Source organism: Mauremys mutica, chromosome 6 (genome assembly GCF_020497125.1).
Source record: "Mauremys mutica isolate MM-2020 ecotype Southern chromosome 6, ASM2049712v1, whole genome shotgun sequence".
Taxonomy (NCBI): domain Eukaryota; kingdom Metazoa; phylum Chordata; order Testudines; family Geoemydidae; genus Mauremys; species Mauremys mutica.
Window position 1 is genome coordinate 106199062 of NC_059077.1, and position 16777 is coordinate 106215838.

General features: G+C 38.3%; 1 protein-coding gene across 1 annotated transcript in view; it reads left to right on the top strand.

The window, feature by feature from the left end:
- The window catches only part of PTPRD (protein tyrosine phosphatase receptor type D), a 1658801-nt gene that overhangs the window by 1618592 nt on the left and 23432 nt on the right, over positions 1 to 16777 (top strand). The window contains exons 36-37 of the mRNA XM_045020490.1: positions 14899 to 15184; positions 15669 to 15847. Coding sequence (XP_044876425.1) covers positions 14899 to 15184; positions 15669 to 15847 — 465 coding nt within the window. The remainder of the gene's footprint in view (positions 1 to 14898; positions 15185 to 15668; positions 15848 to 16777) is intronic.

The following is a 16777-nucleotide window of genomic DNA, read 5'->3' on the forward strand; positions in this document are numbered from 1 at the left end:
AACTGGGAGCAAGAGGCATGCAAGAAGCTGAGAGAGAGAAGGCATACTGCTGGAGGACTGAAAAGTACAAGCATTATCAGACATCAGGAGGAAGGTCCGGTGGTGAGGACAAAGAAGGTGTTGGGAGGAGGCCATGGGGAAGTAGCCCAAGGAGTTGTAGCTGTGTGCAACTGTACCAGGAGACACTCTAGACAGCTGCAGTCCACAAGGCCCTGGGCTGGAACCCGGAGTAGAGGGTGGGCCCGGGTTCCCCCCAAACCTCCCAACTCCTGATCAAACACAGGAGGAATTGACCTGGACTGTAGCTTCTACCAGAGGGGAAGGTCTCTGGGCTGTTTCCCAACCCACAGGGTGAATCTATGAGGTGAGCAAATCCACCAATAAGCGCAGGACCCACCAAGGTAGAGGAGGAACTTTGCCACAGTAGGTATTTATTTCCTTTTCTTTTTAAATTACTTTCCTTTTAATTTGAGTTTCTGTTCATGTATTTTAAGAAAAGATAAATAGGGAGCACCCAATTGACCTTCTTTGAAGTCTTACATTATTATTTCACACATTTCTACCATATTCCTCGCTTGTTTAAATGAAATAGTCGCAATCTTCTTAAACTCTTCTCTCGTGGGAGTTTTTTTTGTTTTGTTTTTTCCCCATATTGCTAATAATTTTTGTTGCCTTCTCTGGAATTCTTTCTGTCATACCTTTTTGAATAGCCTTAATAAAAAGCATATACCTTCTCCTTGAGCAGCTTTCCTCAAGAGGGGACGACGGCAAAAATGGTTCCAAGGTTTGGCCAAGTTTTCTGCTGATTTGACCTAGAGGGGTATGGAAGAATGCCTTGGCTTCTGTCTACAAATAATTTCTACTGAATAGGTCCTCTAGGAGATTAAAGATCTTTCAGTGACTTACTTAAATGACCTGAACCATATTAAAATGTAATAATTTATATAAGTTTGTTTAAACAAAAACAATATGTTTTCCACATGTTATCTCAATTCGTCAATGCATTTTAGTGCTGATAATTATTGCCATATATTTATTATCATGTTCTACAAATCCTGTAATTTCCTTTGACTTATGCTGTAGTTTGGTATATTATTTGATCAGCAATCTCAATGAGTCATTTTATCCATATGTATTTAGTTAATTGGTTACTTTTCCACCCGCTCATGTTTATATATAATATACTCTGTAAGGGAAAGGAAATCTGACTGCTTGCAGCTGAGTCTGGTAAAAGAGAAAATTAGGTTCTATCAGAGCCAACAGCTGTCCATAATGAATTCTGAACTAAAATTACTAGTGAAGAAAAGAATCTAGCCATCTGCAGGAAATGTGAAAATATTTTTATAACCTAATAGCTGAGATCTGGATAAGAGTACCACTGAGATTTCCCAGCTGTACCTACAGTATATTCCCAAATATCCATGGACACATAGTACACTGGAACACATTGCATCAGCTTGGCTACACAACATTTTTGGCTGCACTTGCACAGGCTGTATTTTGATCTAAAGTAATCAGCATGAAAGTCCTCTTTTTCAAATCGATTTCCTGTGCCTCTAGAAATAAAATGCAGCTTTAAAAATAGTTCTGTTATCTTTGTATGGAGGCTTTCCAATCAGTGTTCCAATGCTTGAATATTTTCCTTTCATTTTTTTAAATTTTTTATAAATACTTCAGGATCCTGTTATTTGGAATCAGATTTTTGTCCTATTGTTCCTTCCAACTGAATCATGCATTGTGTGGTGTTTGTTTCGTTTTGACACCTGATTTTTATTATAATGGTATTCAAGTTCATTTTATGGTTGTTCTGAAACTGATAAAATATTGCTACAAAAATTATTCCATGCTTTTCTGCAGGTAATTTGTCCCATATAATAACTCATAAAGTTTCAGATCCTATGGAGAGAGAGAAATTAAAGTGCAACCACTCAATGATCCACCACAGTTAAGAAATGAGAAATGTTTAGGGTTATTAAGCATGGTGGGCCTGATTCTCCACTGTGTCACACCAGTTTCATATCAGTATAACTCCAGTGAAATAAAACAAAAAACAGGTGGTGTAATGGAGAGAACCAGGTCCTGTGGGGCAAATTCTGTCACTGGCAGCTTATCCACATGGGCATCTAAAAAAGATATTTATCCATTTCACTTTTTTAGCATTCTGGCTAAGAAAACACGCCAATGTGGCATGCTACTATCAAATTATAAGAGTTCATCAGGGAAGTTGTGTGCTTTGCATACAATCACTATCTTATTTTGTTTTATCTGTCTGTTAGTATCATCATCAATGTATCAGAGCAGTCACAAATTTTCAACCAAATCTCAGGTTGCAAGATGGTATTTCTTTCTTCCTTTGAAATGCTGCTAGATTTTTTGTGTCAGTCATTCAACCTATGTTATTAACAAAAGGTAAAGAAATATCTTGTGAAATTGAGATCCAAAATTCCTGCCCCTCTGAATCTGGTCATGAACACTGTCAACTCCAAGCTTCCTGCTAATTGTAGATATTATTCAGGTTTGTAGAGTGATATGGTATGTATCTACATTTTGAGCTAGAGGTGTGATTTCCAGTTCAAGGGGACATACTCGCCCTAGCTCTGATCGAGCTAGTATGCTAAAAATAGTGTGGCCACCACAATTTAGCCACCCCAACTGTGTGCCAGTATGAATGGGTACATACTCAAGGTGTCTAGCAGCTCACACTGGTGCAGCTATGCTATTTTTAGCATGCTAGCTTGAGCAGAGCTAGCACAAGTATGTCTCCTTGAGCTGGAAATCACCTTGTGACCTGAGGTGCCTAGAGTAGCCGTCACTAAAAATGCCAAGGTCAGAGCAGACTGCAAAATGGAGAGCAGATCCTCCCCAAACTGGAGGTTAACACTGAAGTTAGATTCACCAACCAGTCACAAACTGTGCTCCTGATCCCCCACACTGGTTATCAAGAAGCTGAAAAAAGCAATCACAAAGCCCGCTTTACTGCCTTCCAGTTCTCTGGCTCCCGATCAGCACATAGGTCCAGTAAAGGGAGACGTTATAAATAACTCTGCTCACTATATAAAATGCTCTTCTGATCCCCAAAGGACCAGGCACATTAGCACACTGCCAGCCAGTCCTTTAGCATCTAAAACTAAAGGTTGTATTATAAAAGAAAAGAAAGAGAAGATAGTTGTTAAGTGTTCAAAGCAATCAGATACATGTGACTTCAGAGTCCATATATCAGATTCTTAGCAGCATTGGTGAGTCTGCTGGCTTGAAAGTTCCTTTGGAATGCATCCAAAGCTTGGATGGGTCATTCAGTCCTTTGTTCAGAGCTTCAGTTTGTAGAGAAGTTATTCCAGAGGTGAGAAGCAGGACTGAAGATACAATGGAGAAGATGCAGCTGCTTTTTTATATCCTTGTCATGTGGTTTGTACATCATTTGTCCCAAACACAAGATTAGAGCACCTGGGCATGGAAAAGCCCTTGGAGTCCCCTGTCCTGACAGACAAGTATCAGGGGGTAGCCGTGTTATAGTCTGTATCCACAAAAACAACAAGGAGTCTGGTGGCACCTTAAAGACTAACAGATTTATTCCGATATAAGCTTTTGCGGGTAAAAAACCTCACTTCTTCAAATGACAGACATGTCTCTACATATCCTGCTGACTCATAGGTGTAACCCCTGCCTTTTTTCAATGGGCTCATTGTACAGCTGATTGTCCTTCATGAGCCATTAAGCAGGCTAGATACTGCTGATGCCCATCTGTCAGGGGGTGTCACCCAGAAACACAGCACACGTTTGATATACAAATATACCACACACATTTATAACTCGCAATACAAAGATGAAACACACTTATAATAAATGTGATTATCATATTTAGTCAATTATAACTTTTCTTACATGCTATATCTTGTAAGATTCATTACAATTTTTTAATATTGGTATCAATAATATTCTAAATGGTCACTCATATTCCATACAGCATCTCTCACACACCCAGCTCAAAGTGCAGCATACCTTAAAGTAGGCTGAGTCCAAGTAGGAAAAGACCAGGACTTTTGAATGATATCCCGTACTGAACAAAATGCTGATGTGGCATGGGGAACCCCGGAGCAATGAATTCTCGTATTGACTTACCCAAGCACAAGGAACACAAGGTCATCACTTTGACTGGATCTTTAAAACACATCCCTCTTTTCACCCATGTGCTGATTTCCCGCAGAGACAGGAATAGCTGGGCGATGGCCATCCTTGCATTAGAGATGGAGAAGATGCAGTGCTGTGTATGTGCATGTTCCTGTCAGCAAAGCCCACAATGAAATCCAGTGATGGACAGAAGTTTGAAAAAGGGACTGGAGACATCCTTGCAAATATTCTGCTGTCTCTGAAGTGCACAAGGAAAATAGAGCAATTGCTGCCAGACTCCAGAAGCATATGTTGTACTCACTCACTTTTCCCCACTGTCCTAATCTTCACTTTTATTTATTGAGAATTTGATCACCATTATATTTCCCTCATAACTTACCCATAGAAGGTCATCATCCAAATTTTACAGCTGCTCATGAGTAGATTTGTATACTGTTGGAAGACACTAGTCATATTCAGGTGCATCTTCAAATTTATTTTGCAGATCAGATTCCCTTTCAAAGCTCAAAGTTAGTGAATTCAGATCTTTACTTCACTCTTCATTGGAATGCATAATCACAATAATGCTTTAGGAATGTATCATATAGATATATAATGTAAAAATGTATGCCGAAACTCACCAAACCTCATGGGGAAAAGAGTATTTTTTTAAAATACAGTTCATTGTATTTGATACTACATACAGAATACAATACATTAGAATATATAATATTGTATTTAAACATACAGGAAGATGAGAGGAGGGCATTTGTGGACTGTATCAGTTTGAAGATATAAGTTCACACACAAATCCTTATTGTACAAGTAAAACACCATTTCTGCTCAGACTGCTAGAGAAGCTTCACTTGTCCTACATTCCGATCTTTCTTTTTCTGAATAATTGCAGGAATCATGTAATGCTTTTGATTCACTTTACAAAGTGCTTATATAAAATCTTCTATAAGAACTGGGATTTAATTAAAAACACATAGAGGACTGATTTATTTAAAAGCAACAATTAATTTTGTGAAGAAAACAGAGGTAAGAAAAAACAAGTGGCCTAAAACTGGAGTTTGTGGACTTTTATTTTTTGATACTCTACAATATTTTTCACTCTGTTCCATTATGCTAGCACACTTGGCAAGAGCTCGTTCTTCCTCCAAGGCTGATATTTTGAGGAAGGAAGTGTGAATAAGTAATCATACAATATTAATCCAAATCTGCAAATCACACAAGAATGAGAAATCTCTCCAAATCTACATTCATGCATGAATAAAGGCTAAAAGCAATCATACAAACTCCCTCCAAGAAATCATACAGAAACCTTTCAGATCTGATTGCTACACTAAACATAACTGAAGGTAAACAGATGCCACATTTTTAAAGTTTGCTCATTTAGAATCATCTGTAGCTCTGATACTTATTATTTCAAATGATATTCTCCTTCAGTCCATTATTTGAATTAAATGCTTATTCATTGTTTTTGCTTCCATATTAGCAGAGTATTTGAATAATACATCTTCCTCCATTAATAGCCTGTAGATAGTCTCTAATGGTAATCACCTATTGGCAAGGTTTTGGAGGAGTTATTGTTCCCCTTATACTATGTAACTCTGCTATTCAACATTCCTTAGGAGCTTTATAGGAATGAATCTGTGGTTCTGCAGCACTTAGCAGCTCTGCAGAGTTGAAACTAAAATTCCTACCGTATCAAAGGAGTTTGATTCAGTGATGTTATTCTAAGTGTGATTTTTTTTTTTATTAACAGAAGCACCAAAAGTAAAAATACATTCTGTTGCACTAATTATATTATGAACCACAAGTTCTTGAATTTCCATTGCATACCACTTACTCTATGCATTTACTTAATGGTGGAATCACATCACTTTTAATTTAATAAATTAATATTTAAACAGTTATGTCCTGGATCGGACCTTTTCAAGCAACTTCAAAATTATTAGAGAAAAAGCTAAAAATATTTTTCTTTATGATTTATGCTTTTTTAAAAATAAAATTCAGTCAGGCAACTTCTTTTTGAGATGGGCACCAGGGGATGGATCATTTGATGATTACCTGTTCCGTTCATTCCCTGTGAAGCACCTGGCATTGGCCACTGTCGGAAGACAGGATACTGGGCTAGATGGACCTTGATCTGACCCAATATGGAGGTTCTTATGTTAAATGTACAGAGTTGAACAGGGGAGCTCCTGTGGAATATACCAAACTCTCTAGGAATACAGGTCACCTCCTGAATGTTTTTGCACTTCTGCAAGACCTTTACCACAAAGATCTGTGCTAATATGCAGGGGTAAATATGTTTAAAGAGCCTAAGGAATTTCAAGAGCATACAGGAGCCTTGTAAAGACTGAAAGAAAAATCTTCAGGAAGCTCACATAAGGGATGGAGGTCCAAGGTTAGCTTTGGATTTAAAAGTCTCCCGTACGCCATCCAGATGCTTGTGAAAAGTCCTTGGGATCAGTAGGCTAGGCTTTGCCTACTATATTTTGAGTACAAAAGGCTCTTTTGTCTGTTCTGTGCTCTCCTTTATATGGTTTTTTTTTGTATTGTTTTGTTTTGTTTTTTGTATCTGGTTTAAGAAACCTCACAAGCCTCCACTGGCAAAGATCATGTTTCTTTTCAGTATAAAATAAAGGTGGGAAAAAAGGGTAGTCCAGTGATCAATTAAACTTAAAAATTCCATGTCACGTTCCACATGAGGCTGGTATTGTGCCATAATCACAAGGAGGAAAAAGAGCAGTCCCCGTTATCACAATCAATTTGACGTACTTTCAGTTCATAAACACGAGTCTCATTCTATCTGAAACTGTAATATTCAATCAAATTATCCCCTGATATATGTCAAGAATGTCCTAAATGATTTTTGGTCTATATTTCACTCTCTTTGTTTCCAATTAAATGATCTGTGAAATTTTGTAATTACATTGTCTTCCTTTGCCAGATCACTGAAGTATCAATAAAGGGTCAGCATTAAAACAACAACAAATTAATCATAAAAGCCAACCTGTTACAGTGTAGAATGGCCCCCATATGCCTCTTAATTTTCCTTTTTCGTGCACTGTAACTGCATCGCATCACGGGACATTAAGCATATTTCAACTCGTGGGACTGACTCAGTCATGTTTTTAGAAATTGAAAACAAATGTTGTAACTGGATGAATGATAAAATTGAAGCAATAACAATTTCCTGGTAGGCATGCTTGTTTAATGGATTGCATCGTCTTTCAGCATGTAAACATTGCAGTGGCTATCACTAACTAAAATAAGATGTATTTGTTTCAACGTTTAAGTTTGGCAGTAATTTTACATGCTACAAAAGAGCTTAAGGAAGTGACAACAAATGTTTAGAGTTTATTTGTCACCTAATGCTCATTAGCTGAATCATCCCCTTAGTGGAAAGTAGCTAGAAAAGATGATTTTGCTTTTGGAGTATGGGTGCAAACAACGCCCAGTCCTGTGAGGTGCTGAGTGCTTTTCCCTTGTTTGATTAGGCCTCAGTGAGAGCTGAGATTGCTTAGTACTTTGTAGCATTGGGTCCATGATTATGTATTTGTCCTGTCTGGAAAAAATGAATCCTCTCCCCTTTCGTTCTTGCTTAGAGATTTCAAAATATAATAAATGGATTGAACTGTGGGGGCTTCAGCCTGCAGCTGATGTTTTCATACTTTATTCTAAGACATGAGAGAATCAGCCTGGGTGCCTAGCAACCAGGACAACGAAAAGCAGATCAAATAGAGATGGTTTATCAGTTGTGCTGTTCTTATCGTGTTTGTGGTTTGAAGGCTGTTGAAGTGATGCAAAACAAAAAGCACAAACAGCGTTCTGTTATTAACACCATGATGTGGAGCGTAGTTCTTCAGGATCAAAGAGAAATGCATTCTCCTCCGGAATTCTAATCCTTCAACTTGAGTCACGCAACACATTTTGATACTGCTGGGCAAAATAAAATGAAAATAACTAAATAAAAGAAAATAAAGTTGGTAAGGAAATTTGGTATTTCAGCCAAAAATGTAGCTCCCACAAAACACGCACGCACAAGGATTCCCACAGTTCAAATTCTTCATGATCAAATAACAGTGATTAATGTAATTTCTGGGTAATTGTGGTCACATTTAAATGTCAGCAGGGTGTGTCACATCTAGTTATAAAACCCCTTTTTGTCTTTGAAGTAATTAACAAAGATACAATAGATGTTTGTTTTCAGAGGGTTGTAACTGAAGTAGAGGGTGTTTCTGCTTAGGTTATAGAATTAAGTTAATAGATATAAAAATATACTACTTTTTGAAAAAGACAGATTCAAATAGTAGCATTTATATGGTCATTACTGAAAGAAAAGTATATTATAATTGACCCACATTCCCATATCCTGAGTTTCAGCCTCAAATATGGTATCAGGAAAGTTTAAAATCCTTGGAAAAGTCACAGATCATGTTACCCGAAGATGAAATGGAATATTGTCTCAAACATCAAATCCTTTTCTTTTAAAAGGTAGAGTGCAGCTTAAGTAGATAGCTATCCCGTCTACAAACTATTTAGAGAATACATGAAAATGTTTTTCTTAATGATAAGCCTCTCTGCTTAATTTTTTGGTTTTGGTTTTCCTTCATTACTGTATTTGTTTGAGCAGGTTGTAATATAACCTACACCCCTTTTTAGGAAGAAATAGACAGACTTGTACATAGTGTTATGTGATAACCCTGTTTATACAATGTTATTTTTAATTGTTTTCTCCCTGTCTGTTTCCAAGAGCTCATATGCAGCATCTCAACTAGAGAGTTTCTCTTACTTTAAAATCAGATTTCTAACATGTCAAAAGTCAGGCACGTTCAAAAAGAAGTTTAGATTTGGCCCGTTGTAAATAAAACTGGGCTTGGCAAGATTCAGATCTGGACCTGGGCTCAGATTGTAAACATTCCAGAAATTAGAGATGTGTAAAATCTAGTATTTTGGTTTGGGTTCCTCTCTTAACCCACCTGGGATTTCATTCTCAATGGTGAAGTTTCAAGATTCTTAAATGGTCACTCATCACGCAGCACTTTCTACACTACCTGCATTTTTCTGTGGCCAACCTCTTTGAATCAGGAGGGTCTTGATATCATGACCAGATATCACTGTTGAACACAACCTTATGATTTAGTGATTTCCACAGGAACTAATCAGCATAGCTTTAATGCTGAGGGTGTATAGCCACAGAATGGTGTTTGTTATAAGTGGAGGACTGGATAGGACTTCTGCCATTGTTTAGGAAGTTGATATTCCTTGGAGTTACGTCTGTGAGGATCAGTCTGGGGTGTCTGAAAACACATTGTGTCTGCAGTGTGGCATAGCACCATGAGACACTGAGGTGTTAAGGTGTCTGTTCTGCACCAGGAAAGGGGAAGAGCAAAGTCTCTGAGTGCTGTGTAGTGACATAGCACTCTACCAGAGTTCAGAACCTAGGTATGGGAGAGGGAGTGGATTCGGGACCCCTTGATGCAGATGGAAGCATTGGCACCTTGAAGAAGATAAATGCCTCGTTACCTTGAGGCTGGTAGACACATCAGGGCCTCAAAGCAGATTGATATATTGGAGCCTCATTGTAGTTCAGCCCATTTGCGCCTTTGAATACTCAAAAAGAACAGGAGTATTTGTGGCACCTTAAAGACTAACAAATTTATTTCAGCATGAGCTTTCGTGAGCTGCAGCTCACTTCTTCGGATGCATAGAATGGAACACACAGACAGGAGAAATTTATACATACAGAGAACATGAAAAGGTGGAAGTATGCATACCAACAGGAAGAGTCTAATCAATTGAGATGAGCTATCATCAGCAGGAGGAAAAAAACTTTTTGAAGTGATAATTAAGATGGCCCATAGAAGGTGTGAGGAGAACTTAACATAGGGAAATAGATTCAATTAGTGTAATGACCCAACCATTCCCAGTCTCTGTTTAGGCCACAGTTAATTGTGTCTAGTTTGCATATTAATTCAAGTTCAGCAGTTTCTCTTTGGAGTCTGTTTTTGAAGTTTTTTTGTTGCAAAATTGCCACCTTCAAGTCTGTCACTGAGTGGTTAGAGAGGTTGAAGTGTTCTCCCACTGATTTTTGAATGTTATGATTCCTGATGTCAGATTTGTGTCCATTTATTCTTGGCCAATGTACATGTCTCTACGCAAAAGAATAAATGGACACAAATCTGACATCAGGAATCATAACATTCAAAACATTCAAAAACCAGTGGGAGAACACTTCAACCTCTCTAACCACTCAGTGACAGACTTGAAGGTGGCAATTTTGCAACAAAAAAACTTCAAAAACAGACTCCAAAGAGAAACTGCTGAACTTGAATTAATATGCAAACTAGACACAATTAACTGTGGCCTAAACAGAGACTGGGAATGGTTGGGTCATTACACTAATTGAATCTATTTCCCTATGTTAAGTTCTCCTCACACCTTCTATGGGCCATCTTAATTATTACTTCAAAAAGTTTTTATCCTCCTGCTGATGATAGCTCATCTCAATTGATTAGACTCTTCCTGTTGGTATGCATACTTCCACCTTTTCATGTTCTCTGTATGTATAAATTTCTCCTGTCTGTGTGTTCCATTCTATGCATCCGAAGAAGTGAGCTGCAGCTCACGAAAGCTCATGCTAAAATAAATTTGTTAGTCTTTAAGGTGCCACAAATACTCCTGTTCTTTTTGCGGATACAGACTAACACGGCTGCTACTCTGAAACCTTTGAATACTCAGAACACCTTGAGGTAGATAAATGATTGCTGGATAAACCTTGCTGAGGATGAACATTTCAGCAACTTAGTGTGGATGGATCTGGATGCATGGTGCCTCAACGTTAACTGATATGTTGGTCCCTCAGTTCTTATAGTTGGGAATATTAGCATATTTACAAATTTTGATGCCTCCACATGCTTGAATGAATCACAGCTTTGGAAAAGTTTGTGGCTTTGTGCCACTAGTCCAGGAATTACATTCTACAGTGTAGTGTTTTGGTGACTATTCCTTTCTGACATGGATCTTACTATAATTGTGACCCATAGGCTATCTTACTGCAACAGTACACTCTATCCAGAGCTGCCCTTGATAAATGTTAACACAACAGGTGAGGAGAGAAAGTGAAAAATGCCTACTCTAATTAAAAGGCAGAGTTTTACCTTGGTGGTTGTTTGACCCAGTAATGGCCAGTGGGTTGTTTAAGGTCAGTAAGTGCCAGAGTAACCTTGTGTGTCTCATATGAAAAGTGATCCATCATCCAGCAGCACAGTTCTCACAAACACTGTGCTGGAGCATTAGCTCAATTCTGAGCAAGAGGGGAAATAGCTAGACCTTGAATTAGTAGTGACACTTCCACTATGTTACCATCCAAATTCTCATTTAGCCTAATTTGCTTAGCTTCTAAAATTTAACATAATTGCAGCACGAGGAAGTATGCCATAGGTACCAACGACTGAGTATGTGTGTTACTAGTTCTTAGTAAAATTCATTTTGCATTTAGAGAAATATGGATTACTCTACATATCTTAGAAAATCACACACTCTTCAGCTTTTTTACTGGTTATTTGCACAATCAAAACAGATGCAAGAAGCCACAATCATAGCACCTGTGATGCAAATGCGAAGTTTTTTGTAATCCACAATCACAGACTCTGCTGATTGCTGCAAGCAAGAGTGGCCCCTGAATTAGAAAATTATGGTTTAAATCTTCATGTAAACCGATCTGCCAGGCCAGTGGGTGCCATTTGCAGTGATTTTCTTGCCAGTCTGCAGAAAAGAGCCTTGCCAAGATTAAAACAGCTCAGGCTTGCTGGAGTGCATAACTCTGACTGAACCAAGGTGAATGAATTTCTTGTTAGCTAATGAAGTTATGGCCTTTTTCATCTTCCTGGAAACTTCATCAATATGATCAATATGAGCCCCAAATCTCAGTTAACGTTAAGGTGATCCCCAAAGTAGCATAAGACAAAATAGAGATTGACGGGTTTGGTGTGTTAGCACAAGATTTCTGTTGTAGTTGTTTGGAAGGTCTACCTTTGGAAACAGGTAACTGGTGTACAGAAATGTTTGTTTAATGATGTCTAAGACAAGTGGAATCTGACTGACAAGAATTTTCTCATGGGTGAATAAAACAACTTTATGTTCTGTACTTTTTTTTTAATCTGGGTTACAAGAACAACCAGTTTGTTGATAACTCTTTATAAGGATAAAGAATTTTGACAACTTTCTGTTTTGCCATTAGTTATTGGGTGCAGGATGGACATATGGTAGTTAAGACTTCACTAAAAGACTGTATTTCTTAGGTAATTGACCTGGGGAGTTTGGGATTGTATTTTTTTATTAGCATGTCTCAGTTTAAGATCACCCGTAAATTATCTAATCTCTGAGGATATGTCTACAATACAAAAAATAAACAAACAAACAAAAACCAACAACAACAACAAGGAAGCAACTGATTCAGGCTCACAGGGCTAAAAACAGCAGTGTAGATGTTCCCACCTGAAACCCAATGAGGGGGGTGAGTTGCAGAGCCTGGTCTCCAGCCAGAGCAGGAACATCTACGCTGCTATTTTTAGCCCCATTGGGATTGCCAAATTTGGTTGGATGAATTCCTGGAGATGTGATCAGATGACATAATCTTTAATTACTGGAGACTCCAGAACAATCCTGGAGGGTTGGCAACCCTAGGCCCCATCATGAGCCCCAGGAAACTGAAGCATTTGGCTAGAACTCTAAGACTTACTGCAGCAGCGTTCCTTTTTTTTGAGTCTCTGGAGGGTTATAGACTCGTTTGCTATGCTCTCTTCTGAATCTCGTGCCTGCGGCTTAGAAGCAAGAGTATAGGATTATTAGAATAAATCTTCAAAGGGCTGAGGCCTAGCATTCCTTTTCACAGGCATGATCTGAGCACACAAAAATGAATTTACAGGTACAATGTACACTTCTATGTAATTTTCTCCTATAGTCATATAGCTAAAGTCATAATGCCCAAATTTGCTCACATAGTTGAACCGAGGGTCCATATATTGTGGATATAACTTGTGCCTACAAACGGCAACCATCCTTTTGAAAAATTGACCTATTTCATCTACTACTTTCACGAAAAAGCTTTCTGGTGAGTAATTTTCCTCTAGGCTTCAGTAGTTGAGCCTCAAGGAATGTTACCCTTATTTAATAAACAAAATTGTCTGCAGTTCTGAGAACAATGCTTTCTGACCATATGCTCTTCCTTTATTCTTTTATACTTTCTCAGTGGGTCCTTTGGATCTGCTTATATCTACTGCCATGCAATGGACTATGTATGGCCACTAGTAAAGTATCAGAGGAAGTCCTCTGAGTAATATCAAGATTTGAGCTTTACATTCTTTTCCCTCCTCCAGTTGCCACTAGAGTTATAATATGGTAACCAATATATGAAATATAACACTGAACCCTTTGGCTAAAGACAAGGTGATTTAAAAAAATGAAAGTCCTAAAATTTGGTACATTTTTGACAGCAGGGTTCATAAACCAAACTATTATTAAATGGATCCACTACCGAGCTGGATTTAGTTCTCTTCAACTGGACTTAATATTTCATCTGAAAGATCTCAGCTGCCTTTACCAAAACTCTCACTGTACCCTAGACTTCTCCTCACAATCTACAACCCCATCCTAAAACAAACAAAAAAAAGACTTTCTACTTTGGTGACATTCACAGTTAATCACTTGCTATGCATGGAACTAGGCAGTGGTGACTTCCTTCGCTTTGAAATGAAACTGGAGGCTGTGTGGTGCAGAAACATCCCAGTTCCCATTGAAGAAATGGAAGTTGTGGTCACTTAGAACCTCTCATGAAGCGCTATGTAGATGTTCTTGTAAAATGAGCTCCACAGAGCAGGAGATTGCAGATCCTGTATGGTGAATATCGCGAACTCAGACTTGATTCCAACTGCATTTATTTAAGCATGATTTTAGTTGTATCTAGTCCCTTTAAATTAATAATTATTTATAACTATATCTATCTATCACTATATATATATATATATATATAGGGCCAGATCCTGGCCCCCATCAAGTCTGTTTTGTACTCCTCTGGAGATGCAAAGGAGATTTATATATGACCTGCTAATGATTTCCCAAGCATAGTGGTGCACAACTGGCATATAGCCAGTCCTGCCCCCCAACTCACAGCACCTGGTGAAATGGTCATGTTGGTGGCCTGGCTGGGTGAAGGGGTTGAGGCTAATGCAAACTGCATCAAGATCCAACCCCAGGATCAGAGGCTGAGTGGCATAAAGTTTACCTACAAGAGCAGCTTGGACAGATCTAAGAGTTGGGCGCACTATATATGACATTCAGTTTTACTAACGAATGACTCTCTTCTTAATGTAGCATTATAAAATAAAGCCTGCATTCTTTACATAATTGGAGAATGCCCTTAAAAACATATAACCTGTGATCATTGTCCCTTTTGGGGAAAAACAATGTTTCTAGAAGGTGTTTCTCTGTATTTATTTATTTTATTCCTGCCATCTTAGAGCCTAAGCCTTCTTGGGCCTTCTGCAGAGTGGTTAGTGCTTTCAGCTGCTTACCATGGGAGCTCAACTCTCTCAACCGTAGGGCCCCTTTATAGTAACTGGAGTTAATATTAGTACAGGAGTGAAAAGCCCAGAGTCACTCCCATGTCTTAACCTTTGAAGTTATCTGAAGTGGATGCCATAAAAATATACAAATTGTGTGAAATTAAACATCCTTTTCCTTCACTTTTTTTGTATCCCATATTTGGTTCTCTTTTAGTGCTGGAGTCGGCAGGACTGGCTGCTTCATTGTAATAGATGCCATGTTAGAAAGAATAAAGCATGAAAAGACTGTAGATATTTATGGCCACGTAACTCTAATGAGAGCCCAGAGGAATTACATGGTTCAAACAGAGGACCAATACATCTTTATCCATGATGCACTGCTGGAAGCAGTGACATGTGGAAATACCGAAGTGCCAGCCAGAAATCTGTATGCATATATTCAGAAGCTGACACAGATAGAAACAGGAGAGAATGTCACAGGAATGGAACTGGAATTTAAGGTACTGTATGCAATGGGGAGATAAAAATGTATTGGAGTAAATATTTTGTGCTAAATCCTACACTAGTTGATCCTAGGAACTTCAGGCTCTTTCCTGAGGCTAGAATTTTACAATTATGGGCTGGTATTTTGAAAAAGAAGCTTACATTTTTACACAGAATTTTTTAACCCTGATTAGTATCCAGACAAGTATCTTCCATAGAGCTTTTCCTTTATTGTTAGAAAAGGTTGTTATTCATGTTCATGGTATTTAATATTTCTAATATTTTTCATAAGTATAAATAGAATGTTAAAGATATACCATGGCATTAAAAAGCAGATTGTAAATATCTAGTTAGTACAATTAGAATGTAGGAAAGTAACCATTTAAAATTAACAGAATTTTTAATCAGCCAAAACAGAGATAATCAAATCAGAAATCAGACACTGAAATTGTTGAGTTTTGTCATATTTTTTTCCTCAATATATTTTTCTCTGTTCAACAGCGTCTGGCTAGCTCTAAAGCTCATACTTCAAGATTCATCAGTGCCAATCTTCCATGTAATAAATTCAAAAATCGCCTTGTTAATATTATGCCATATGAATCAACGAGGGTATGTTTGCAGCCGATCCGAGGAGTAGAAGGCTCTGATTATATCAATGCCAGTTTTATTGATGGATACAGGTACTAAATGTTGGTGTGTTGTGATGTGAACTGTTTAAAACTTTACAAAGTTTACATATACATTTATATAGTGACAGTAAATTGCAACAAAATTCAGGACAGCACTGTTTGTATATGTGACACCATTCCATGTTGGTTTTCATTCTTAATTAATGAATAATAGACACGGAACTATTTTCTCACCTCTATGCACCTCACTGTGCAGGAAAAACTGTTTTTGGCAGAGAACTCTGTTTTAATAATCATGCCTAACTTCAAGCACAGGAGTACTCATAAGTCAAAGGGATTCCTTATGTGCTAGGTTAGTCTTCTGCTTAAACACATAGTTAAATTGGGACCTCAATTTTTTCCTGAGTGAGAGAGGCAGGGAAAGAAAAGACAGAGGATTTATCCACCTAAAGCAGCGGATATCCTGAGATGTGTGTGGATCTTGTTGTGAACCCATTAAGGCCAAGGCCTTGCACCAAAGCAGCCATTACCCACACACAGTTTCCAAACCCTCCCCTGAGCGACCACTATTACGATGTTTCCTCAGGAGCCAGCTGTCATTGGCTGATTAATCCAACAGCTTCATTGCACAAGCCATGAAGGGGATGCAGTAAATGCTAATGCTGCTTGGAGTAGTACTAACTTCCACTCCGATATGTTTGACTATCCACTGAGTCAGCATGCTACAGAGAGTGGCTTCTTTTTGTCTCCATCCTTAAATCTTCATGGAGCCAGAGGGGTTCCTGTGAGATCAGGCAGCAAAGGAAGCATTCTCAGAATCATAGCTTCCCCTTCTACCCACCACTCCCTCACTGCAGATTCTGGCAGTTTGGCGCCCTCCACCTGTGGAAGGAAAATATGGCCATTAGTTAGGGCAGTATTAAGACCACGTGTGGAAGCCCACATGACTCTTAGGGTTTTTTTGTCTCTGCACCCTCCCCA